Source organism: Perca flavescens, chromosome 23 (assembly GCF_004354835.1).
Source record: "Perca flavescens isolate YP-PL-M2 chromosome 23, PFLA_1.0, whole genome shotgun sequence".
Taxonomy (NCBI): Eukaryota; Metazoa; Chordata; class Actinopteri; order Perciformes; family Percidae; genus Perca; species Perca flavescens.
The window spans coordinates 14,998,601-15,024,236 of record NC_041353.1 but is presented as its reverse complement, the minus strand read 5'-3'; the positions used below and the strand labels follow the sequence as shown (position 1 = coordinate 15,024,236).

At 42.7% G+C, this 25,636-nt stretch overlaps 1 protein-coding gene across 6 annotated transcripts in view; it reads left to right on the top strand.

The window, feature by feature from the left end:
- The window catches only part of nrcama (neuronal cell adhesion molecule a), a 62,480-nt gene that overhangs the window by 13,364 nt on the left and 23,480 nt on the right, over positions 1 to 25,636 (top strand). For 4 of the 6 annotated variants that reach the window (XM_028570400.1, XM_028570399.1, XM_028570397.1 and 1 more), the window contains exons 2-8: positions 7,365 to 7,415; positions 22,382 to 22,562; positions 23,155 to 23,172; positions 23,526 to 23,631; positions 24,171 to 24,364; positions 24,628 to 24,750; positions 25,000 to 25,170. In XM_028570400.1, coding sequence (XP_028426201.1) covers positions 22,469 to 22,562; positions 23,155 to 23,172; positions 23,526 to 23,631; positions 24,171 to 24,364; positions 24,628 to 24,750; positions 25,000 to 25,170 — 706 coding nt within the window. In that variant the 5' untranslated portion in view covers positions 7,365 to 7,415; positions 22,382 to 22,468. The remainder of the gene's footprint in view (positions 1 to 7,364; positions 7,416 to 22,381; positions 22,563 to 23,154; positions 23,173 to 23,525; positions 23,632 to 24,170; positions 24,365 to 24,627; positions 24,751 to 24,999; positions 25,171 to 25,636) is intronic. The other 2 variants (XM_028570401.1, XM_028570398.1) reach the window with 1 other exon arrangement.

Here is a 25,636-nt window from a genome sequence, read left to right as displayed (position 1 = left end):
TGCGAAAGTAACCATCTCCTGAAATATTGATTTCTTCTGCTCCAAAAGCCACATAAGGGTGTCAAAGGATAGATATAAGCAGTCCTCCTCAGTTCTAAGATTGTTCTCAAATAATGAGGTTATTGGGACACACACAGAGTGTTTCCTCAATGGATTTTCATTGTCAGACATTTTTATCCATAAGGGTTTTTAATAGCAAGAGTGTGATATTAGCATATTGTAAACCTGCGACTCTTTGAGCCGCAGACAGGCGTGGCTGAGTCTATGGTCTGTTTTGTTCACTGGATTGACTGCTGGTCAATGTTGTCTGTCATTGTACATTTGTTTAAGAAGCAGGGCAAAGGTGGTAAGCAAATATAGTAGCATGGGTCCAATTCATGCTACGGGGATCCTGCACACCGCAAGGAAGCAACAACATCACTGCATTACTGAACCATGACAGCATCCAAATAAGTGGGACCAGTTTTGCTGCTCAGGTGAGGTCGTGAATCATGGCAAATCACATATTTCAGGATGCCCTCGGAAACATTTGCATGTAGCTTCTGTTGCTTTTTAAGACTGCTTTTGTTAGCCCACAAAATCCAGGCTCCGTAGCTCTCAATTAACAAAGAGCTACAGAGGCGAATGCTACACAACGGGCTGTTGAGTGTTTATTTGACTGCAAGGGACCATATACAAATACAGCACTTATAAATGTGAAAAAAGCAAAGCACACAAGCACGTTCATTCAGCGAACAGAAGAGCCCTGGCTACTCCTGCTTAATGCTTCTGTTTAGGTAGCGCTCTGGTTTGTCTGCTCGTAGCTCTAAGTCCTTTTTCAGAAGTGGACTGTTAATGTCAAGTCTAACCGGTCTAGTGCAGTGTGTGTTTTAGAGCTTTCGCATTCAATCTAGTGGAACTGCTGAGTGGAGTGTAATTAGTCACTTTGTGTTAGCCCTGCACATGCACTGACACACAGATGATCACATCTCACTCCAATCATGCACACATCCTACATATTAGTTTTTCCACTGTTCTCACTGTTATGTTGTGCCCCAACTGCTCATGCTGTCCCAGCTGAAATGTGTTTTTTGTTTTTTTGATGACGATCATTGCAACTATTCCAAACCTATCCCCTACAAAATGGACACTTCAAACAAAGGTTCTGGGCCTGTGTCCAGCAGGACAGTTCTGAAATCCATCTATGTACAGTGGAGAGAGTCATATTGGACGTGGACAAATCAGGCCGGTAATCCCAAATGGCTGGGGTTCACCTTGGGTTAATCTGTGTGAAAGTGCAATGGTCATCAAGCTCCATCAAAAACTCGGAGTTGGGACTGATATGAAATATCATGAATGATGTACTGTCAGCAGGACATGCGTAGCCTGATCCATACCCACATTTACATACACACAGAAACCTTGAGGGAGGCATACTTGAAAATGAAATGCAAGACAAAACACCATATTTTCTAAGAATAGGTAATCCAGTAATCAACTGGCACCGATCATATCCAGTTTTGATCTTCCTTCAAAAGAGTCTTGTGTCGCACGGTTGCTGCAGGATATACCAAATGCTGCACAGCTGTGAGGTGCTATGTTTGTGTGGTGTGAGACTAGCAGAAGAGTGAGGAGCGTGCGTCGTCTTTTCTCAATATGATAAAGTATGATAAAGCTACAATCTGGCGTAACTCTCCATGCAGTGGCTTTGTTTAACCATTAGTTATATCCCATTTACAGTAATCTCACTTGGTTACAGCTTCAATGCCAAACAAAATGCGGCAAGTGTAATATCTACACTTCACTGTCACAGTAAGCCGGTGGTGTCTGAGCAGCCTTTGTGTGAGCTTGTCGCTTCCTCATCACAGTTTTAAGCCTGAGAACAAGGTTTTTGTGAGAAGTCCTACATTAATGAGATCACATACTGTAGAGAAATCCCTCTCCAATGCTGTTACTAATATCAGGAGGCCTCAATCCTCTGTTCCTCTTCTCCTGCCTTTATCTGTGTTAGGTAGAAGATATGCAGTCAATATTAGACGTCTCCCAGGCATCCTATAGGTCTAAATCCTCCACTGTTTGCCCACCCTTGTCAACAGCCCCTTTGTTCCTTACACTCTCATTTCCATGTTTCCATTTCTCATTGTCTCCATCTTTGTCTTTCTCTTGCTTCCCGTTTGTGTTGTTCCTTTAGATAAGATGGTCTCTAGGGTGCTGGCTGCATTGGCATTTTTCCAACGTGTTTATGACATGTCACGTCACTGATGGCCAAGATCTGCTCGGTTGAGCACTCTGGGTGTTCTTCTGCTTGACTCTCTCCATGGTGATGCTAGTTACAGCCTGTCAGATCTCGATAGATCTGGTTTCTTTAGCAATATTTGTTTATCTTGAAATATTTTTGCAGGCTGAAGGAAATACTCTTGATTTAATTGATAAATAAGTACAATGATAACTAAGTCTTATCCAATTTGTCTTAATGTTTCTCACATTTGTGTGTCTCTATCTGCCTGTTGTCTCCTCTCTAACACTGACTGCATAATGGCCTCAAGGCTGAATTAGCATTAGGTGTACTGTTTGCATTAGCTTTTTAAACCCTGGGCTGTTCTTGTCAAGCTACTGTAATTATGTCAGTACATGGCCACCTAAAAGGCTGCATTGGAATTTCTGCTACATAATGCTTTGGGAAAGTGTTTCTTAGTTTCCTTAGTATCAGCAACACAAAGAAGGAATTCTGTACTTAAAAGACTGTAACTTTGTAAGATACTCACTCAGATTAGATTAGAAATTAAACTCTTCGCCAGGCCTCTCTCTTACTTTGACTGATTAAATGGAGCCGACCAACATACGGTCAATGTTTTTCATTTGCATTGATGGTAGCCAAACTGCCTGTCTTTTTCATTCAGCTTACAAATCATGTTTTATTTTATTGTCAGTTACAGTTTTTTTTGTCTATTGCGACAGACCTCCCACTCTTCTGTTCATCCCTGTCATTCTCATGTTTCCTGTCCCACTTCACTCTCGCTTTAATAAAGTCCCTATCTGTTGGGGCTGTTAAAGGACTCTGATGATTGCATCTAATCCCCAGAGAGCTCTCATACCTGGACACTTTTGCAATATGCTCCCTTTAGCTGCAGAAAGCTAAGCAGGATCAGCAGCAGTGGAATGCTACTTCCTACTGTTCCTTAATCTTGATTTATCTTTCTTGCTCTTACCATCTCTGTGTGTATGTGTGACATTCTTGATGAGTTCATTGCGTGCATTGTGTGGTGTCGAGTGGGAACAGTGGGGAAGGGAGAATTGTCCCCTTAACCTCTGGAGGGAAGAAAAAAAAACTTTCAGGCGGCAATAAATCTCTCTGATTAAACCCAGCTCCCTCTGACTGCTCTTTTTGTGTGGGACTGAACTGTGTGTGTTGTCTGTCATCCGAAGGATGCTCACAGACTGTTAAAATTAAAAAACCTTTGAATAGCCATGGTAACCAACCCCCCTCATCTCAGTCTCTGTGTTCAACACACACACACACACACACACACACACATACAAACATTACAAGGGAATGTGTGGGTTTGAACTCTTCCGTGGAGACTTCTAAAGCAGCTGTAGAGGCCATCCTGACACAGGCTTGTGGCATTTTTCAAAGCCTTACCTCTAGAAAGATCATGCAATTTTGACATTTTATACTTTTGTGTGCCATTCGTGTAAACATTCTAAACTGCAAACTGTGCTTCTATCTTTTGTGGGGTGCCTCAGGGGTCTATTCTGGGTACCCTTTCATTTACCATATATGCACTACCCCGAGGCAAATCAAGCAATTTCCAATGCAACCGTATGTCCCGATAAAGCCTTGTGCCACCAATGTGAAGCGACCACGTTGCACCGTTACCATGTGCCAGGGGATTTTGTAAATGGCAGTGTAGAACATTGTCTGTATACGACCCAATGAAACGGTGCACTAAACCCAACCATCTTAATTAGGTCATTTGTCTTTTTCTGTGACTATAGGTACATGAAGACAGATGTGCATGGGCACAGAACACACACATACTCACAGGGAGATTAATAAATAACCCCGAGGCCTACACCAAAATATCATCAAGTATAACACACGCAGATGGTATGTCTGATACTTGAACGTTCAGGCTCCAGACAAAATCATCACTGCCCAGGTGCTACCGCTTCCATAGCTGACTGCCAAATCACTGTGGCTCAGGTCTCACAAGCGTTAATGTACTTTAGATCACGTAGCTTGGCAATGTGACAACTTTTTTTCTTACCTTGAAACTGAAAAGCAATTACATGTGTTTTCTGTTGTTTGCACTGGCCAGCTCTAGGGCAACTGGTGTCTGGAACGTCTTCTCAAGAGGGAGAAAGTCGGTCTTCATTCATGACAGCCTAGGCACTGATCTTTAAGCAATGCAGATTATTTTACAGTTTTCCTCCAGTCACTGGTGGCAGAGAGTGGGCACAGAAAAAAGGACAGATCCATTCGGATGGCTGCTTACACCTACTTTTTAAAGTTACAAGGCTTCAACTGTACAATTTACAAAAGGAAAACAAAAACAATTTTTCTTAACAATAATAGCAATAAAACCATTAACGCTATAGTAGACAGCAGAGAAGAAATTTCTATTGCATATATTGTTAGCAGTATCTGCCACTTGTATTAATATTGAGGCTTTAATGTTTTTTGGTGAATTGCAAGTATATTTTCCCTCCTTAAATGGATTTCAAGCAACTTAGAATTAGATTTAGATAGAAGAGTAATTTTAGCCCATGTTGAAAGTTTTGTCTGCTCTGTGTATGGGTTTGTGAGGATGTGTATTAACCCTTTAATGGTTTGGTGACATAGAGGTTGCTTTAATTTACTACTGTGTGTGTGTGTGTGTACACACACACACACACGCGCACCCACATTTCTATTCATGCCTCGGGTCAGTTATTTCATCACAGCGTGCAAAATCCCCTCCACCCCATGTACCATGTACACATGCAGCGTACTGGTTCCCAGTGGATCCATAAACCTGGGCAGCTAATTGAAACAGGAGATAAATAGTAAATCTGAGAGGTTTTGTACCGTTTAGTAATCAGACATAGCGACCTCACTGAAGTTGGTATAAGGACATTCAGAGAAACACTGGCCTTTATCACCAGGGAATGTTTAAATATTCACAGAGCTTTAATTTCTCATTCACACTGTTGTCATAGAGATATTTTAGTTCCTTACTGAAGATGTAGGGAACAAATTAGATCTATTTTTGCTTCATGAATTTTTCTGAAGGCTCATCAAACAGATTCAGAACATTTACTCTACATAAACTGTGGAATTCTTCAAAATACAACGCCTATCCAAATACACTTGTTCGCTTTCTTGCCGAGAGTTAGATGAGAAGATTTGATCCCACTTTCATGTCTGTCTGTTAAATATTCGCAGCCAGTTAGCTTAGCTTAGCTTGAAAACTGGATACAGGGAGAAATGGCTAGCCCGGCTCTGCCTGAAGGAAACAAAATCCACATACCGGCACGTTTAAAGCGCACTAATTAACACGTTACAAAAATCTACAAAACAATTTGTGCTTGTACTTCCTGGAGTCTTGTTGTTACCATAGGTTTGCTAGGCAACCAGCAGAGACCCTTCAAAGTCACTGCTCCTGGCCAAGAAATCATCCAGGACATAACGCCCATAAAACAGCACATTCTCGTCTTCACACTTTGGTTTTTGTACAGACACGATAAAATGTGTTCATTAGTGAGCTGAATTTGGTGGATTTGGTGAGCTTTGGACAGAGCTAGGCTAGCGGTATCCCTCTGTTTTCAGTCTTTTATTCAAAGCTAAGCTAACCATTTCCTTCCTGTATCTTGTAAAGCAGTATGAATCGTACTGTCTAACTGCAAGAAAGTGAACAAGCATATTTCCTAAAAAGTCAAAATATTTGTTTTCATATGTTCTGTCTCTCTTTTCATCTCCATTGCAATGTGCTGGAGCTTGGGGTCAGGCCTGCTAGTTTTTCTTTTCTGCCATCTCACAGCTCTCCTCTGTTTTTTTTCTACTCTATGTATCTCTCTCCACCCCTCTCCTGCGCTCTAATGATGAAGCGCTTTTAGATTTGAACGTTAATAATGTATGTTTCTGATTCCCACTTGCTGTTCATTTTTTTCATGTGCTATCTCTCTCTCTCTCTTTTTCTCACCCATCATCCTCGCTCTGCCTTTCCTGCTGGGGTCTTCTGATGTCTCGGTGCATCCCTGTCTCTGTTCGTTAACATCTCCCTCTCTTTTTTCCCCCCCTTCATCTCTGCCCTCTCTGGTCTCAGTTGACTCCGTTCAATTTTTGATTCAGTTCAGTCCTGGTTACTAAATTCATTCAATTCAACGTGGTTCATTTACACTTTCACGTAAACTTAATTAGGTTTGGTTTGATTCCAATGTTAGACATTAACAAATAATCCTTGTTTTCCGGTTTGCCTCTCTCTTTCTCCATCCTTCTGTTTCCATGGTAATGGGTCATGGCTTGGGGTTGGGTTGGGTTGGGTTGCTGGCATTCTTCCAATCTCTCTCTTACTCAGTGACAGCAGCTACTCACCCATGTCATCGCGGGGAGTTCAAAGACCCCTTCCTCATCCTTTACAATACCTGATGAGTTCAAACAGTTCGACCTAGGCTTATTAATGGCTACTCGCATAATAAGTATTTCTCCTCTGAGCTAACTGCAGTTTTAATGGCTTCATGTCTAAATTGCCCGGTGTTCTTTGTCTGTCACATTTGTTTTGCTAATGTGAGATGAATGGAGAGTCCCTCCAGAGATTATGATAATGCATTCATGGTCACGATGGGAAGCCTGTTTGCGGGAGGTGGGGGCGTGGGGGTGGAGGGGGGGTGTCATTTGTGTGTATCCACCGCTGGAGGTAAAAGTAATACAAATGACTGGAGACATTTTGGTTATTGATTGAAGGTCCTTGTGTTCAGCAAGACACATTAATTTACTGGGTATTCCCTGGAGAGCGAGGAGGATGTGCCCATGTATTCATGTTGTGCTGTGTGTGTGTGTGACACCGGCCTGTATTGATGAATGGATTCAAGTCTGTTAGCTTTGAGAACCAAATATGTCCCTTTGTCTCAATTATATTTGGCTGCGTTCATTATATGCATCTTTTGTCAACCATGGCCTTCAGTTCTCTATGAAGAGTTTTAAATGCTGCACCTTTGTACCAACAGTCTGCCCAATATCACTGGCGATAATAGTCGTAGCACAGTTTTGTTAATGCATGCAGAATAAGATTATACCGTGTGGTGTCATGAGTGTACACTGTTTAAGAACTGGTTAGTCCAAAAGGCTAATTTTGGATGAAAAACAGCCCCATTAATGGGTGATGTCCTTCTCATTATCACAGGTTTGAACCACTTCCAGAAGACAGACAGCGGCTGAGATTAAATCCTCACAGGTAAGTCAGATATTGCAAATGAATGTACGTTCTCTGCTTTCCTATTGTATCTATTGTGTGGCTCTTGGTAACCCTTGGTGTTTTGTGAGGTTATTCTCTGTTCCTACACGCTGTGAACACACTGATCTTACTGGATGTGTGAATCAGCGTCTCTCCTGAACACACTAACCTCCTGTTCTAGTTTTTGATCACAATTTTTGCTAATGACCTGTCTTGCCGTGTGCCATGTGTCCCAATGATATGGGCTGTTGTGTCCTGTGTTCAGTATCACCCTGAGGGGATTACTGTATTGTAGCTTGGATTCATATATGCACTAAATTGATGTACATTAGTGTGGCTGTCACTGACAGCACTACAAACATATTTGTGTTTGGAAATGCACTGGAAAGGCATTTTATCAGTTTTTTTTAAACCACAGCTGTACTTCAAATACGAAAGGTCACCATGGATGGAAAGTGCTGAGTGTTAAGGCGTGTCTTACAGCTGGCAGTGACTGATTCATACAATTTGTATTTAGCCAGCAAAGTACAGTAGCTTCATGCTGTTGCAACCTCCCTGTGGCTGTGATCTAGGTGAGTTTAAAAAAAAAAAATGTTTTAGGCTTGTTTTGTTGCCTTGTAGATGATAAGAACAAAGTAAAGTACAATTATACAGCTTCAGAAATTAACTCATAAAGGAAGTGAAAGAATATCAGTGAGTAGATGTGGTGTCAGTTTGGGCTCATGTTTAAAAGACTGTTCTGTTAGTGGAAGAGTTAAAGATCAATTCCTAATTCAGCCAATGTGCTGCTAAAAGCTATGCAATTTTTTTTGGAATACAATGAAATTTAAACATACAAAAAGCCTTAAGCGTCAATTAAAAACAAAAACAACAACAACAACAACAACAACAACAACAACAATACTGAAAATAACAAAATGTCCATAACCAGAAAGGTGACAGGACAATATGAATACCCAGCATGTATTTGGACGAGGACCACATGTCCTGGCGTCACCTGCTGCTCACCTGCTGACACATGACACACTCGTGTGCATATACTGGACACACACACAAAACAGAGAGAACACAGATGCTATTTCACATATGCAGGCATAATGCATGAAATAAAACCGCACATTTTTCTTTGTTAATTTCTATTCATTTTATTCTATTATTTCCAAAAAACAATACAGTCGTTTTCCAGCAGTTTAAACATTATTGGCTTTGCAAATGTTGTATGAGGAAAGAAATGCACCTTACTCGTTTGTTAGGCCTTATGGATACACACCATGCATTCTGAAGAGTAACACTGAATGTGACATTTTTGTTAGTTATATATAAATATAAAATATAACTAAATATTTGTCAGTAGGGAGCCATGTCTTAGTAAGTAGAGCAGGCGCTGCAGCACAGTATTACATAACACACCACTACAATGTTTCCACCTCTCATTACTATCACTGCTACCTGAATAGCCCCATGAGAGCACTCTACTATATTGCAATGATCCATAATTTTAACAGTGAGTCATTACCACAGCAGTTTACTGAAAATATGTCATGGAAAAGTGGTTTGAATTCAGTTATTGTAGGTTGTGGTGATGGATCTCCTCTCCTAACCCAGTCTTTGCACTCCTAGACTCCTACAGCTTCCCCTCACCTCCACCACCCCTCTCTCTATATGAGTAATCCTGATGAACAGATGGGTGGAAGAGAAAAAAAGGGGCATGCCAGCTTGTTGCTCTGTCATAACGTGTCAATCAGTCCCCTCCCCCTTCTCACCTCCTGCCCCGTTCCCATCCCATCATGCACTTTTCTATCCTATAACATTTCAGCCTGATCTACTTCAATCTCCCCCCCCCCATACACTACCCATCTTTTATTATTTTATCCTTATATTTCTATATATCTATCTATCCTTATTGTTGCCTTTTCACCACCACCATACAATTTACTGTGTACTTTCATGCACGCCAGACAACACAACATTACCAATTTTTGCACTCCATGGGGAAAAACTTAGCATTTTTAGCCCTAAGAATAGATACATCATCAGTATGCCGAGCGTCCCGTACTCCGCCTTTGAAGGGTGTGATGAAGCTGCTACAAACAAGGTCTTCAGACCTTGATCGACCTAGTAAAATGGAAAAGATGCGTACAGTAGGAACATCAGCCATAAAAGGTATAACAGTCTTGAACTGAAGGACACACAGACACTTCATACAAACGCACATACACTGTAACTCACATCACAGTAAAGCCCAGAGTCACATACCAAGGCCACGTGCATCCATCTGCTCATCAATACCTTTTACCGAGCAGTAGCATCCAGGAATAGCAATGAGACTTGCTGGTTTACAAGCCCAGCTGGATTTATGAGAATGAGACCGACTATTGATTTTAGGTGCTATTTTGCATGGTTTAGCCCATCAGCTACAAGTTTATTTTGTAAATTATACACCACTGCTGAACATTATCTAAAACATACTGTTCTATTTTTTAAGATACTCAGTTTTTAGATACTTTTTGTGTTATTACAGCCATTGGTTTCTGTTCAATTTACTAGGGTCCATCCATCCATCCATCCATCTTCGTCCGCTTATCCGGTGTCGGGTCGCGGGGGGAGCAGCTCCAGCAAGGGACCCCAAACTTCCCTTTCCCGAGCAACATTAACCAGCTCCGACTGGGGCGTCCCAGGCCAGGTTGGAGATATAATCCCTCCACCTAGTCCTGGGTCTTCCCCGAGGCCTCCTCCCAGCTGGACGTGCCTGGAACACCTCCCTAGGGAGGCGCCCAGGGGGCATCCTTACCAGATGCCCGAACCACCTCAACTGGCTCCTTTCGACGCAAAGGAGCAGCGGCTCTACTCCGAGCTCCTCACGGATGACTGAGCTTCTCACCCTATCTCTAAGGGAGACGCCAGCCACCCTCCTGAGGAAACCCATTTCGGCCGCTTGTACCCTGGATCTATTTCTTTCGGTCATGACCCAGCCTTCATGACCATAGGTGAGGGTAGGAACGAAAACTGACCGGTAGATCGAGAGCTTTGCCTTGTGGCTCAGCTCTCTTTTTCGTCTAGCAGTGCGATAGATTGAATGCAATACCGCACCCGCTGCCCGATTCTCCGACCAATCTCCCGCTCCATTGTCCCCTCACTCGCGAACACAACCCCAAGGTACTTGAACTCCTTCACTTGGGGTAAGGACTCATTCCCTACCTGGAGAAGGCATTCCATCGGTTTCCTGCTGAGAACCATGGCCTCAGATTTAGAGGTGCTGATCCTCATCCCAACCGCTTCACACTCGGTTGCGAACCGATCCAGTGAGTGCTGAAGGTCGCAGGCCGATGATGCCATCAGGACCACATCATCTGCAAAGAGCAGCGATGAGATCCCCAGCCCACCAAACTGCAACCCCTCCCCACCCCGACTACGCCTCGATATCCTGTCCATAAATATTACAAACAGGATTGGTGACAACGCGCGCAGCCCTGGCGGAGGCCAACCCTCACCTGAAACGAGTCCGACTTACTACCGAGAACCCGGACACAGCTCTCACTTTGGTCATACAGAGATTGGATGGCTCTGGTAGAGACCCCCTCACCCCATACTCCCGCAGCACCTCCCACAGTATCTCCCGGGGACCCGGTCATACGCCTTCTCCAAATCCACAAAACACATGTAGACCCGGTTGGGCATACTCTCAGGCTCCCTCCAGGATCCTTGCGAGTGAAGAGCTGGTCCGTTGTTCCACGACCAGGGCGGAATCCGCATTGTTCCTCCTCAACCCGAGGTTCGACTATCGGCCGAACCCTCCTTTCCAGCACCTTGGAGTAGACTTTACCAGGGAGGCTGAGAAGTGTGATACCCCTATAATTGGCACACACCCTCTGGTCCCCCTTTTTAAAAAAGGGGAACCACCACCCCAGTCTGCCACTCCTTTGGCACCGTCCCAGACTTCCACGCTATGTTGAAAAGGCGTGTCAACCAGGACAGCCCCTCCACACCCAGAGCCTTGAGCATTTCTGGACGGATCTCATCAATCCCGGGGCTTTGCCACTGTGTAGTTGTTTGACTACATCAGTGACTTCCGCCTGGGAAATCGGCGACAATCCCCCATTATCCTCCAGCTCTGCCTCTAAGATAGAGGGCGTATTAGTCGGATTCAGGAGTTCCTCAAAGTGCTCCTTCCACCGCCCTATTACCTCCTCAGTTGAGGTCAACAGTGTCCCATCCTTACTGTACACAGCTTGGATGGTTCCCCGCCCCCCCTCCTGAGGTGGCGAACAGTTTTCCAGAAGCACTTTGGTGCTGACCGAAAGTCCTTCTCCATGTCTTCTCCAAACTTCTCCCACACCCGCTGCTTTGCCTCTTTCACGGCAGAGGCTGCAGCCCTTCGGGCCCCTTCGGTACCCTGCAACTGCCTCCGGAGTCCTCCGGGATAACATATCCCGGAAAGACTCCTTCTTCAGTCGGACGGCTTCCCTGACCACTGGTGTCCACCACGGTGTTCGTGGGTTACCGCCCCTTGAGGCACCTAAGACCCTAAGACCACAGCTCCTCGCCCCGCAGCTTCAGCAATGGAAACTTTGAACATTGTCCACTCGGGTTCAATGCCCCCAGCCTCCACAGGGATGCACGAAAAGCTCCGCTGGAGGTGTGAGTTGAAAGTCTGTTGGACAGGGGCCTCCTCCAGACGTTCCCAATTTACCCGCACTACACGTTTGGGCTTACCAGGTCTGTCCAGAGTCTTCCCCCACCCTCTGACCCAACTCACCACCAGATGGTGATCAGTTGACAGCTCTGCCCCTCTCTTCACCCGAGTGTCCAAAACATACGGCCTCAGATCAGATGAAACGATTATAAAATCGATCATTGACCTTCGGCCTAGGGTGCTCTGGTACCAGGTACACTTATGAGCATCCCTATGTTCGAACATGGTGTTTGTTATAGACAATCCATGACTAGCACAGAAGTCCAACAACAAACAACCACTCTGGTTTAGATCAGGGAGGCCGTTCCTCCCAATCACGCCTCTCAGGTGTCTCCATCATTGCCCACGTGTGCGTTGAAGTCCCCCAGCAGAACAATGGAGTCCCCCACTGGAGCCCCATGCAGGACTCCAGTCAAGGTCTCAAGAAGGCCGAATACTCCGAACTCCTGTTTGGTGCATATGCACAAACAACAGTCAGAGTTTTCCCCCCACAACCCGCAGGCGTGGGGAGGCGACCCTCTCGTCCACGGGGTAAACTCCAACACAGCGGCGCTCAGCCGGGGCTTGTGAGTATCCCCACACCGCCCGGCGCCTCACACCCTGGGCAACTCCGGAGAAGAAAAGAGTCCAACCCCTATCCAGGAGTATGGTTCCAGAACCAAGACTGTGCATAGAGGTAAGCCCCACCAGATCTAACCGGTGGCGCTCCACCTCCCGCACCAGTTCCGGCTCCTTCCCCACAGAGAGGTGACGTTCCACGTCCCCAGAGCCAGCGTCTGCCGCCCGGGTCTGGTCCGTCGAGGCCCCTGACCTTCACTGCCACCCATGTGGCATTGCACCCGACCCCAACGGTTCCTCCCACAGGTGGTGGGCCCATGGGATGGAGAGGGAGTTGCCACGTAGCTTGTTCGGGCTGTGCCCGGCCGGGCTCCGTGGCAAACCCGCCACCAGGCGCTTCGCCGACGAGCCCGCCGTCTGGGCCTGGCTCCAGGCGGGGCCCCGGCTTCCTCCGGGCAGGGTCACTCCATCTCTGCTTAGCTTTTTCATTGGGGTTTTTGAACCATTCTTTGTCTGGCCCCTCACCTGAGACCACTTTGCCTTGGGAGACCCTACCAGGAGCACAAAGCTCCAGACAACACAGCCCTCAGGTTCACAGAGACACACAAACCTCTCCACCACGATAAGGTGATGGTTCACGGAGAGGATTTACTAGGGTATAGGAATTAAAACCTGGCACATGCTTCAAACTTTATAACAGTGAGTTTGCAGACGATTTTACACCTTAATGTACTGTATCGTTATATATTGGACTCTTACAGTGGTGGGAGCAGCAGACTGAAAGATGATATTATTTTGATTTTGATTTATTTGAAAGGGAAGGGAGGTTATGACTGGTAAATGGGAGATAGAAATACACTGATTGGATAAAATATTTGGGGGTAACCAAAAAGACAGCAATACATGACTAATATGGAGCAACTGCTGGAGGAAGTCACTCTTATTCTGTGGCAGAATAATGGTGTGTGATGTGCTACATTTGGAAAATAATAAAAAAAATGTAAAGGAATTATGTGTTTCATATAAAGCTGATTATTGCTCAGATCTATAACAGGTTGACTCATATGTATGAAAAATGCATTGATGCAACAAATGAATTGTTACACCCAAACCTCTGTTTCCACTAGAATGTATCACGTTATAGGCTAGAAAAATGATCGGACACAAGATTCAGTTTGTAGTTTTAATGTCATATATACAAAATTGTACATAAATACATGCACAGATACACACAAATAGAACCCCACACACACACATATAGCCAGCATGACCTTCTGCTCTGGCTGAGCCCACGGCTTTTGATGAGATGACCTTAGAAGACGACACACACACACACACACACACACACACACACACACACACACACTGCGCACATGGGCACACACCCAACACCCAACCAAGCCCCGGGCAGCCAACAAACCGGTCCATACGAATGGCAAATGTTTGCAATTGTCCAAATATCACAGCGCTATAATTGGATGTCAGATGAAGCGAATTGTAATGGCAGCTATCAGTAATGGCTTTTTATGAGTTACACATGGTTTAGTCTAGTGCTTAATACTGCACTCTTGATTTAACAAAATCACAATTTACAGTCATTTGATTATATTTTTGAATGTTCATTGCTTGTATTTTAAATACATACATAATCCTTTGTATTTTTTGTTTAGAAAAACACTTAAAGAACACTTTAGATTGAGCTTTATTTTTTAAATCATTTTATCATCAGTCCTTTATAAGATGTCGGGTGTGACACCTTCTGAGATGTCTTTCCCTTCCCATTGTTTCACCTTTTCAGTGAGGATCACTCTGTTACCTGAATGTGCCTGGAGCAAAGCTGTTAAGCTTCAGTTCATGGAAGGGCAGGGCCGCCCACATTCCCTGAATAGGAAAAATGAAACAGGGGAACAGGAAATGGCAATTATATATTTCTCTTAGGCTATGAATATCAGGGATTTAAAAGTGCTGCGAGATGCATGGGAACTCACTGCAACAGGGTTAAGTTGGTTATGGGAGGAGGACTCAGCAGCTCTTTGTCTCTTAATTTTTGGTCGTCACTATTACCAGAGACTCTGGTCTGTAGTGTCGTTCTGTATTTCATTGTTAAACCATTTAATTACACAGAATAACATTACATAGATAAGTACATGTTTCACTTTCAATTTTTCTTCTGTTGTATAAGTGTGTGCGTTCTCTCCAAGATAGGGATCTAAGCTAAGCTACCGCAGGTTTCTGCGGTATCCTGTCATATGCCTCCTTGAGCCATAGGCACACGCTTTACCTTCTCTTTTATTGTATATGGCCTTGGTTTAGAACTTTTACAACCAAGTTTTAAAACTATATTTAAATGAAGAATTATGCACTCCCCTATGCAGATGACACTGCCCCGTGTCCGTAAAGAATCTTGTTTTTTTGGACAAAGCAGACTTAGTTCAAAACCAATTTTTCCCACCATATATTTGTGCATTTGCTTTTCTGTCATGACTGCACACTTTCTGAGGCATTAAAGAACTTGTTTGAATTGTGGGCATATTTTTTTATTATTAACCTTGTGCCCTAGAACACCCCTGCCATTTCAGCGTTATCCCAGTGGTAAACAACATCAAGGACAATGGCCCCCATGGGGTGGTTGTAGAAGTGCGGATGAGGGAGGGGGCGGCGTGCTGACCATCAGCACTTCACAAAGCCTCAGAGAAAAGCAGGCGCTGGGGGATTCTGCGGATGGTGCTAGAAAAACTGACCCCAAACAGGGAAGGCCCTCTGTATGTATGTGCGCACGTGCAAAAAGAGGCTGAGATAGTTTGTTGTGATTAGGTGGCTGTGTGTGATCCGGTTTGGGGACTATAGGACACAAAGAGGCTGCCAGTTCTGTCCTTTTTACTGCAAAGAAGTGGTGTTAGTGAAAGCTTATTTTACAATAACTTGTAGCAGACGGCTTCCGATTATATGAGCAGTTGACGCTATCTTTCATTCCTGACAAGGAAACATGACTTAAGTGCTTTTGAGCAACAGTTACACTGCTTACTGACCAACACAAATATACTGGTCATCTTTCAATCATAAGTATCTGTCATTTTTGTGCTGTTGCAAAATTATACAACACAGTATATCTATCCCCTGGTAAAAAGGAATCCAATGTACAAACTGATCTGTGGGTGCATTTTGTGTGAACATTTCCCTGGAAATAAAACCACACCAGTAATGCAAGTTTGCTATTACCTCATCTTCACTAGAAGTTTGAAGTCTTTTTTTGTTTTTAAAATAAACTCCACACCTCACCTCTGCATTACCCAGTGTCAAGTGTTTGTTTAACAGAAAATACACATTGTATCACACCCTGCATAGCTTCTATTTTGCTTGAGAGTGAGTGCTTTATTCCCATCCCTCAAATAACGTATCTCCTTACTTTCCAAGGTAAGGGAAGTGTAACATTATCCAGCTATTGTCTGTGGCACAAATGTGCTTTAGTAAATAATACTTAACTCAGTAAAAAGATATGAAACATGCATGAATAGTGGCCCATCTATCAAAACGGATAAGCGATGCAGTGCTAGTCCTTTGTTTTCCTTTTTGATCAAAAAGTCCAGTCAAGGCTTTGCCCCTGAAGACGTAGGGCCATTTTATCACCTTACAATGGCCTTTGTTAATGGAAGACCGGTTGCTTGATGGGAGTTTGTCAAGGAGGGAGACAGAAAGAGAGATATGGGAACGAGAGAAAGAGCAGATGGCCAATAAAGTTATCAAATTGACAGATATAGAGACAAGGACTAAAAGCAGGTTGGTGTTCTCTACTTGGGGTCAGCCCTTACTTCATGTGTTTACACAGAGGACTGATATGTTAGCATGTCTTTGTCTCTCCTGATGTCGAATCCACTGGCATTGCTACACATTTTGCATTCCTCCTCTTTAGACACTGGAAGTGTGTTCAACACCCTAACCCTGGCCTGCATCTTAATGTATGAGAAAAAGCGATATATTAAAGCTGCTATAGTCAGGTGTTGGTCTTTTATTCATAAAAGGGTTGTCAGTGTCCTCTTTTTCGTTCCCCACTATCTTTTTAGTTTCAGGGAGTTTGGCTTTTTATTTCAACTACTGATATTTAAATTTAGTTTTTCCCCCACAGTTTTAAGGGTGGTTTTTTATTATTATTCTTTTTTTAGAAATTCAGATGCACATCCCCCCTAACAAAAGTGTAAAAGTCTGCCTTCTCAAATGTCAACAGTAAAGTTGCACTCACGGTGGCTTCACATTTAAGCTGCAGTTTCTCTCTGTGGGTCTGTGGGGACTCTCATGGCTCACAACTCCTATTCTAGTGACCTGGTTACTGGAGACGCTCAGACTGTATGAAGGCTTGAAGGCCACCGCAGTTTAGTGTCGTCTGGTTAGTGTGTTATGATGCATGTGCTGATTGTCTACCCATAGGAGTGGAATTTCAGCCTGCAAAGAAAATACAACTGATGTTGAATTTAATTTCATGACAGACCAAAAGGCATACTATATAAACTCATTGTCATTGTGGCATCAAGGTGTTTTCAAATAGTGAACCATCTGTGTACCGAGCTACAGATGAGAGAATCCAGTCTGGCTGACTCTGTGTCTATTGTCTTAGGAATACCTCTGTTACTGTGATCTGATGTGACTGCAGATGACTGCCCCCCCGACTTCTAATTCTCTTCCTGACTCCCTTTGCCTCCCCACTCATCTGTTTAGTCAGGCTGTCATGCCTCAGTGTCTCTCAGTGTGACTGAAGGCTGCGGAGTGACCAACTTAGCACGTTGCTTCAGGGTTTGCAAACTGAGAGGCAGGAAGACAGTTGGGTTTGTGTCAGCAGGCTTCACGTCATTCTTTGGTGTTTGAGAATTGTTGGCTCTGGTTATATACTGAGTATTTAATATATTCAAAGTCCTTTCTCATCTCAACTGAAGATATGTAGGGGATTGCTTTTTTGAGGTAATTTCATTGACAGCAATTCATAGTTCAGTGTCCTGGTCAAAGAAACTGAACTTAACACAAATGGCTAAATGGAGATGTCGGTTTCAACCTGTTATTGGAAGAATTTTCCACCAAGTCCAAAGTGCTGAAACGGTTCAATAATAGAGTTGCAGTATAGAAAATGCAACACAGATACTGGGGTAAATAATAGATAGTTTTAAAGGAATAATCTGACAATTGGATAAAATATGCTTATTTTTTGCTGAAAGTTAGGGAAGAAGATCGATACCACGGTCCTATTGGTACGGTAAATATGAAGCTACCGCCAGGTTAGCTTAGTTTAGCTTAGCTTACCATGAAGACTGGACACAGGGATACAACTAGCCTGTCTCTGTCCAAGGGTGACAAAATGAGAGTGCACCAATTATCTTACCTAACTCTCGGCAAGAAAGCGAATAAGTATTTATTTTGGTATTTCCAAAATGTCACATCATGACAGGATGCAATCTTTTAAACTTTCAAATGTAAAGAGAAGCTATGCACGTGAGATAAAAAAAGGAATGTTGATTAAATTGAAAATTAACATACTGTACATTAAGTATGTGGGTACATGGTATTCTAGTACCAAAGTCCATCATGTCTGATATTCGCAGTAAGCCACTGCCAAATTATTTTGAACAACTTACAGTTTAAATCTACAGCAATTTAATTTCAATAGCCCCTTAAGTGCTCAGCTCAGTCCACACGCACAAAGCAAAAGAGGGAATAGATCCAGGTTACGGGAAGTCAATGTGTAGGAACAGAAAGTGGATTAATTCAGCAGCATAGCTGCTGTGCGACCGCGCCTCTGAATTACATTTTCAATAAGCACTTATATAATTGTTTCATGGTGCACTTTTATGGCTTTCTGTATGGGAGTGAGTCATATTGACTCATTCATTAATGAAGACTCCTAGTACAGGCTATCATTGCAAATTCTCACTGTTGAGCTGGAAAGGGGCGACAGAGGGAGCGGCCATCATTTGGGAGAATGCTTGAGGATAAAGGTTTGACTTTTTTGAGGGCATAGATGTAGGAATGGCTTGTGGACATCTGACATTATCATCCTTTAATATGTCATTTTTAAAACATCCACTGGACACCTTCCTTCATGCAAATGTAACATTAAATAACATAATGTTAATGAAACTGAAATGTCAATTTCAGTTTGACAAACCAGACGACACTGTGCTCATGGGCTTTAAGGAAGGATGACAAAGAACAAAATGACAGTGAAATAGGGGAAGGAGGACGGGAAGTGAAAGAAAGACAGGGATTGAGTGATCAAGATGGAAAGGCAGACCTGCAGGGCGACTCTTTGACCTCTGGGCTTTGACCAATGAGTCAGAGAAGAGAGGGAAAGAGGAGGATGAGAGATGACCTGCCTACTAGCCAAAGTTACCCACTCATCCTCCTTTAAATCCTCTTTGTCATCTTCTTTGGGAAATGAGCAACGGCAAATGATTAGCTTAAGGATGAATGTAAGGCTGTATATGTGTGCTTCTGTGAGAGCCTTTCTTTGGATAATATTTGCCTCAAGCAAAATGTCTTTCCACCACACAGCACAGTACAGCCTCGTGGTATAGTCTGTAACTATGGAAAATTCAGGCTGCACAGTCAAACAGGTACGAAAGCTTGTTTGCCCTCTTCAGGTCAAAAGTTCCGTTTTAGGGTGAATGATCATGCAAATAAAAGGCTGTAACGAATGTCTTAAGCAGTTTATGCTAGTTAACACTGAGTGGCATTCTAAGCTGCGGAAATGATCGAGATGTTGACATTTGAACATGGCAGCTAATTTTATGTCTGTGTCTGTTTTCTGTTTGTGCCCGTGCTTGGGGAGTCATCTGTGTTGTCGACTGATTTGTTTTTTTACCCCGGAGCAGTTAATCGCTTTCTGCCTCTCTGGAGCTGTGACCCAGGTCAGACATTATAAAACAGACAGACACACAGGACAAAATAAAGAGTTATATTAATGTTGGGGGATTTTAGTAGTTGCTTTATATATAATTAGTTGGTTAGCTCATCTTAGCTTAAAGACTAGAAAGAGGAAAATACGCCATCTTTCTTGTCGAGTGTTTAATGCAAAGTATCGTGCTGAGCACAGAAAGCAAATAGGCGTGTCCCCCAAAATGTATAACTTGTTTCAGGGTTTTTAATTTTTTAATTTTTACAAACCAGTTAATTCAATCACGGTGCTTCCTTTAAGAGGAAACATTTGAAGCAAATTTTACTTTAAAATAGAGCTTGACCATTAAGCCCTACCCCTACCTATGATAATAGGCTTTTATCACTTATATCACATATTAGAGCTGACATGCAAAGAAAATTGCTGAGCAGTTAACTGTAGCATTTTGATATATATTTGACTTTGAATTGAGAATGTGTCTTTATTTAGTAGTATTTCTTTTAAAATTAAAAATCCCAATCTCATACTTTTTTCAAATCCCTAGGTTTCTGATAATAAAGTTTTTTCGACTGTTAAAATGAGGTTGTACAGTTGTACTGTATGTCAGCTGACATACAGTACAACTATTTTGTTATATAGTTATATAAATATTCATATAGGCCTCAAAACTAGAATTGGTCTTACCCTACTTTAAAAGGAGAAGGCCAGTACATTTTTCACACGTCTCGTATCACACGCTCCCCTCAGGAATTTATGATATGATGATAATCGGAAAACATGATTCAAATTTTATTTCTATTTTTGCCCGACTTGACGTTTTACTTGCCCTTATAACCCTTATTGTTGAACCCTGCCTTAGGGTATATAATTTCTTTCCTTTTCCTCTCCATCCTTTATAATGTTTTGAATGTCTTCATTTTTAACTTATTTGTACATTCTGTTAATCAATTCCAATCATCCATCTCCCTTTCTCCTTTTTGTCACCCAAATGGCCATATATATTAAGCCATGCTGGAGGTCTTAATATATGTGTTGCTGTGGGGGAAGGACTTTTTTTTCGCTGCAGCAGCATGGAGCATTATTGTTATTAATCTGAAGATGGGCTATTATATTTGCATAATATAACATTGCCTTTTTCACAATGAGATTAGAAGATTTAGCATGCATGGCCTGCTTTTAATGCATTCAGTGCATAACATACATTGGGTTGCTCTCTTTCTCTCTCAGTTGGCTTCTCTCTCGATTAACTAGTGAGAGTAATATCAAATGGGACGTGTCGGCGTAATTAGCTGTGTCCTGGGGGTGTATCAGCTCTCACACTCTGCCTAGCTCAGCTAGATACTATCTGACACACTACTTTCTGTCTGTCTGTCTGTGTGTGTGTGTGTGTGTGTGTGTGTGTGTGTTCATTACCGATACTCTCCCTATGTCATCAGACATGCCTCCTCTCCAGCAGAGTAGAGACGTAACAGAACTGACTCCCAGCCAGCTTGATAGTTTCACCTTCAAATGCCTCTGAAGACTTCAACCCCCTTTGTATTTGTGCGTATTCTCTGCCTGTGTATCCACGTGCTTGTGGGTCTATATTTGCAAAGATGCATGTGCATGTCATGAATAATGAAGATGTCAGGGTGGACTGAGCCATTCACCTGACAGCAGCACCCTGCTCCACCTCGAAAATCCATGGCAGCCTGCTGACAGGAGTTACTGTCTCCCATACTGTGATTTAACTGGCTCATGCAATGGAAAACATTTCATCTATTTCAACAAATCATTTAGTCCAGCGCTGATAATTAATGTCTTTTTCTAAACGTGAAGAATTTGCTATTGTGTCGAAGACAGAGCAATTCATCAAAAACATTGTATTCACAGGAGTATCTTGATGTCATTGGTGCAGTGATATAATACCAATTTGCTAATAAATGAGTTCTGGTTAATGCACATGTGACAGAGGCTCACACACTGCAAGACAAAGCACATAAAAGGGAATAACACACACACACACACACACACACACACACACACACACACACACACACACAAACACACACACACACACAATGTCCTACTCCCCATTAATGCCAACATGGTGGTGTGTTTGTGGCGGCTGTACGTATCAATCTGTGTCTCTTTCTAAATGGTCCACCCTGCAACAGAAGCTAACGCTCATGGGCCTGCACTCATGTGTAACTTTGATCCATACGACACACTGGCAAGGATGCTTCTACTAACGTGGTGCTGTGTGCAGCTATATCTGCAGCAGAGTTGCGATTGTTCTGGCCGAGTGCGCTCACATGCCATATGTTTACAGGCAAACACGTGTTAGATGGGGCAAATCTTGCCGCATGTGGGATGTTCTAGTAAGCAGTGGCGAATCTTGTTTTGAGAACAGTGCAATGTGAAGACAGCTAGCTCCACAAAGACTGCCCAAACAGTCCATGTGTTATTTGTAGAATGTAGGACTGCAGGATGCTTAAGTTGTTTAAGTTAGAAGGACTAAAATCAAGTTTGTTTGGACTTTTTCTCCTGCCAAATTCCTTACATTGGCAGGATGACATGCTATCCAACAGACAAACCACTTGTGATCCATGACTTACACACCCTAGTTTGGATGTTGAGCTTTAAGAATGTCAGTGAACTTGCAGCAAAGTAAACTTTCCATTTGTGGTTCAGACTAAATATTCTGTGCACCCACATCTTTCCTTTTATTGGACTGATCTTATATACATTTCACATTTTGAGACTTGTCAGTGTGTCAGTGAAGACCCATTTTGGAGATCACGTAGTCCAAATAAAATCATTAAAATAAAATCTGCTCGTTTTTGTACCTTTCTGCAGTGTGGATTCAGACTTTGTCACTCCGTTGACTGCCCTGATTGTGTCGTTGAATCTGGACAGAAGGTTTTCATCGTGACACAACTGACCATGGACAGGAACAGGAAGTGGGTGCCAGGCTTTGCAGCCGTGCTATTGACACTCTTGAGTCACACAACCTCAGCGCTGGAAGTGCCTCTTGATCGTAAGTATTGTCCATTTCATGATCACTTTTACTATGATTACCAAAATAGTAAATGCTGAAAACTCTTTTTAACCAACTATTTTGCTTGCATCAACACGTCAAGCTCTATGGGGAACTGCAATGGAAAATCCATTTAACATTTTCATATTGTGGTGGCATAATGAAGAACATTACAGCCTCTATGGGCCACTAAGTGGGCTCTAGAGTTGCTGCATATTTAGCAGCAGTTTACTGGTTTTCTTATGTTTCAGCTTTGCATGTTTCAGCATGGAATCCAGTTTGCGGCTTTCAGTTATGAAATGCAATTCTGAAGAACTCTGTCTCCCTATATACAGTATATCATGACATTATGATGTCTTCAACTACTTATCTTGCATTGATTGCACCTGCCTGATGGAACTGAAGCCATAGAAGTCTTCACAAAAGAAAGAGGGAAATCATCTCCCAAACTTTAGGCAGACTCAATAAAATGCTTCAAAGTACTTGAACGAGCAACTATTTCACCTAAACTTGTGATTTACAGCTTGCAAAAACTAACACCTTTCCTCAATATTCTATCACTGTGGTACGGCGTGTCACACTGGACAAAAAGCTAAAGTACTGGAAGGATGTAAGTTGCCTCAAACACTGCTGTGACTTCTAGTGTTGAGTTTTTGCACTTAAAACGTTATTTTAACTTGCTTTTGTGTGTTCTAGCAATGTTAGATGTGCATGCGGTTATCTCAACACTGTTACTGTGTGAAGTAACTTGCTTGTTTTGGAGTGGTGCTTGGTTTATGCCAGTTCATGGGGCTGGTAAGTTGTTATTAGATCAGAGAGCTGTTTGCAGCTCCTGATGGTGTTATACTTGATTGTGTGAATGCATGTTGCATGCATATGCTTGATTCTGTAAGCCCCCCTAATGTGCTATGTTTACATTTCACTGCATGTGTCTGAACTATGCTTCTATTCATGTTTCTCCAGTGCCCCAACCCCCCACTATAACGCTACAGTCCCCAAAGGATTACATCTTTGATCCGCGGGAGAACATTGTCATCCACTGCGAGGCCAAGGGGAAGCCTCATCCCAGGTGAGACAATCACTCCTCCAATGATGCTTGTTTATCCATCCCAGCCGCACACTCTGCTAGCATATTTCACTGGTTACTATTCCATTCAACAGTATAACTGAGGGGAAAACAACTTGATAATGATAATGATGTGCTAAAGATTCAACCTGAGAGTTTCAGAAATCAAGAGGAAAACCTGATTTCCATTTAGTTGTATGGTCCTCTCTGTGAAATTATAGATTTGTTTCAACTTAACCTGGAGCACTGTGGAAATATGAATCGCCATAGCAACTGTTGTCATGGAGACCACTTGAGAAACACACATGGCAGAGTGAATTAGACACAATTTAGATTTGCCACCAGCCCCTGAATCAAGTTAGAATCCGTCAAACTCCCTGCTATGAAGTCAGTGATTACAATCAGTCTGCTTGAACAAACCACAATGCATCTTGATGATTTGAACAAACATGCCAACACTGTGTCATTTCCTGTCTTTTATGTTTCCTCATCGCTTCTAGCCTAGAAAACACAGCGTGAATTATTGTTTTTGTTGATCCTAGCTTTTCATGGACAAGAAACGGGACCCACTTTGATGTAGAGAAAGACTCCAAAGTGTTGATGAAGCCTGGTTCAGGAACTCTGGTCATTGACATCAGCGGGGAAAAGGCTGAGGCCTATGAGGGAACATACCAGTGTACGGCACACAACGAGCACGGCACCGCTGTATCCAACAACATTGTCATCAGACAGTCCAGTAAGACTTCTAATTATATTAAATGACATTATTTCCATTGGTTTTCAAAAATTAGAATACATTCTAAAGGCTTGAGCCTCAACTGCAGTTATTTTTTGGGGTAGTCAAGTACAAGTTAATTTTGGAACTTTGATTCCTAGTTTCCAGCTTCCACAAAATGCTCAATCTCATCACTTTTGCAAACATTATGGATTCATTTGATCCACACTATTTGTGAAGCTATGGCCTCCAGTGCCTTTGTTTGATGTTTCTGTGACTCGCAGGGTCCCCCTTGTGGTCGAAGGAGAGAAACGAGGCCATTGTGGTGCAGATGGGGGTCTCCCTAGTGCTGCAGTGCCGACCCCCTGCAGGGCTGCCCCCTCCTGTCATCTTCTGGATGGATAACAGTGAGTCCTTTGCATGTATACATATCTGCACTCATGGCACAAGGACATAGGAATCTCACATTCAATAGACCAGACAAAAGGATTGCACACTGTAATGTGTATTCAACATTCAGTCAGGATACATACAGTACAGGCTAGCTTAAATCATGAGGTATTTGTGGAGAGAATTGATGGAAAATATGCCTGATGAACCCCCAGAAAACCATGAACTGACCACTAACCAACTTTCTTTCTCTGCCTGTCCTTTAGACTTCCAGAGGCTTCCGCTGGATAAACGAGTGTCCCAGGCTCTTAATGGAGATTTGTACTTTTCCAACGTTCTGCCAGAAGACACCAGGAATGACTACATCTGCTATGCTCGCTTCCCTCACACACAAACCATCCAGCAGAAACAGCCCATCTCAGTCACCGTGCTGGACAGTAAGTCACTGAATTAACTGAATAGTATTTGCTTAGAACTTCTACTTTTTTTCATTTGACACTTTACCACAAAATTGGAATATACATTTATTTTCAAATATATGTAGTTAAAATTTGAGTTTTGGATTGCTGATCATTTATATTTTTATTGTCTGATTATTATTCCAATATAATATTTTTTCCTTTTACAGTTCCTTTTATTTCACATTTGTGGATATTTGTTTTTATCACACTTATCACTTTATCAATGAGATTTAACTACCATCTTAAATCCATGTGTTGCTCCAGCAAACCTGCATTAGCCTTAGATACATGTTTGAGCTGTTCTTCCTATATTCTACCTTTCCTGAGTTTTATGACGTGCTTCTAGCAATAGAACAGTTGTCACAGTAACATAACTGTAGTGTCATCCCCATGTGTTAACGTTTTTGCTGCAACACACTGAAGAGAAAAAAAAAAGCCATTG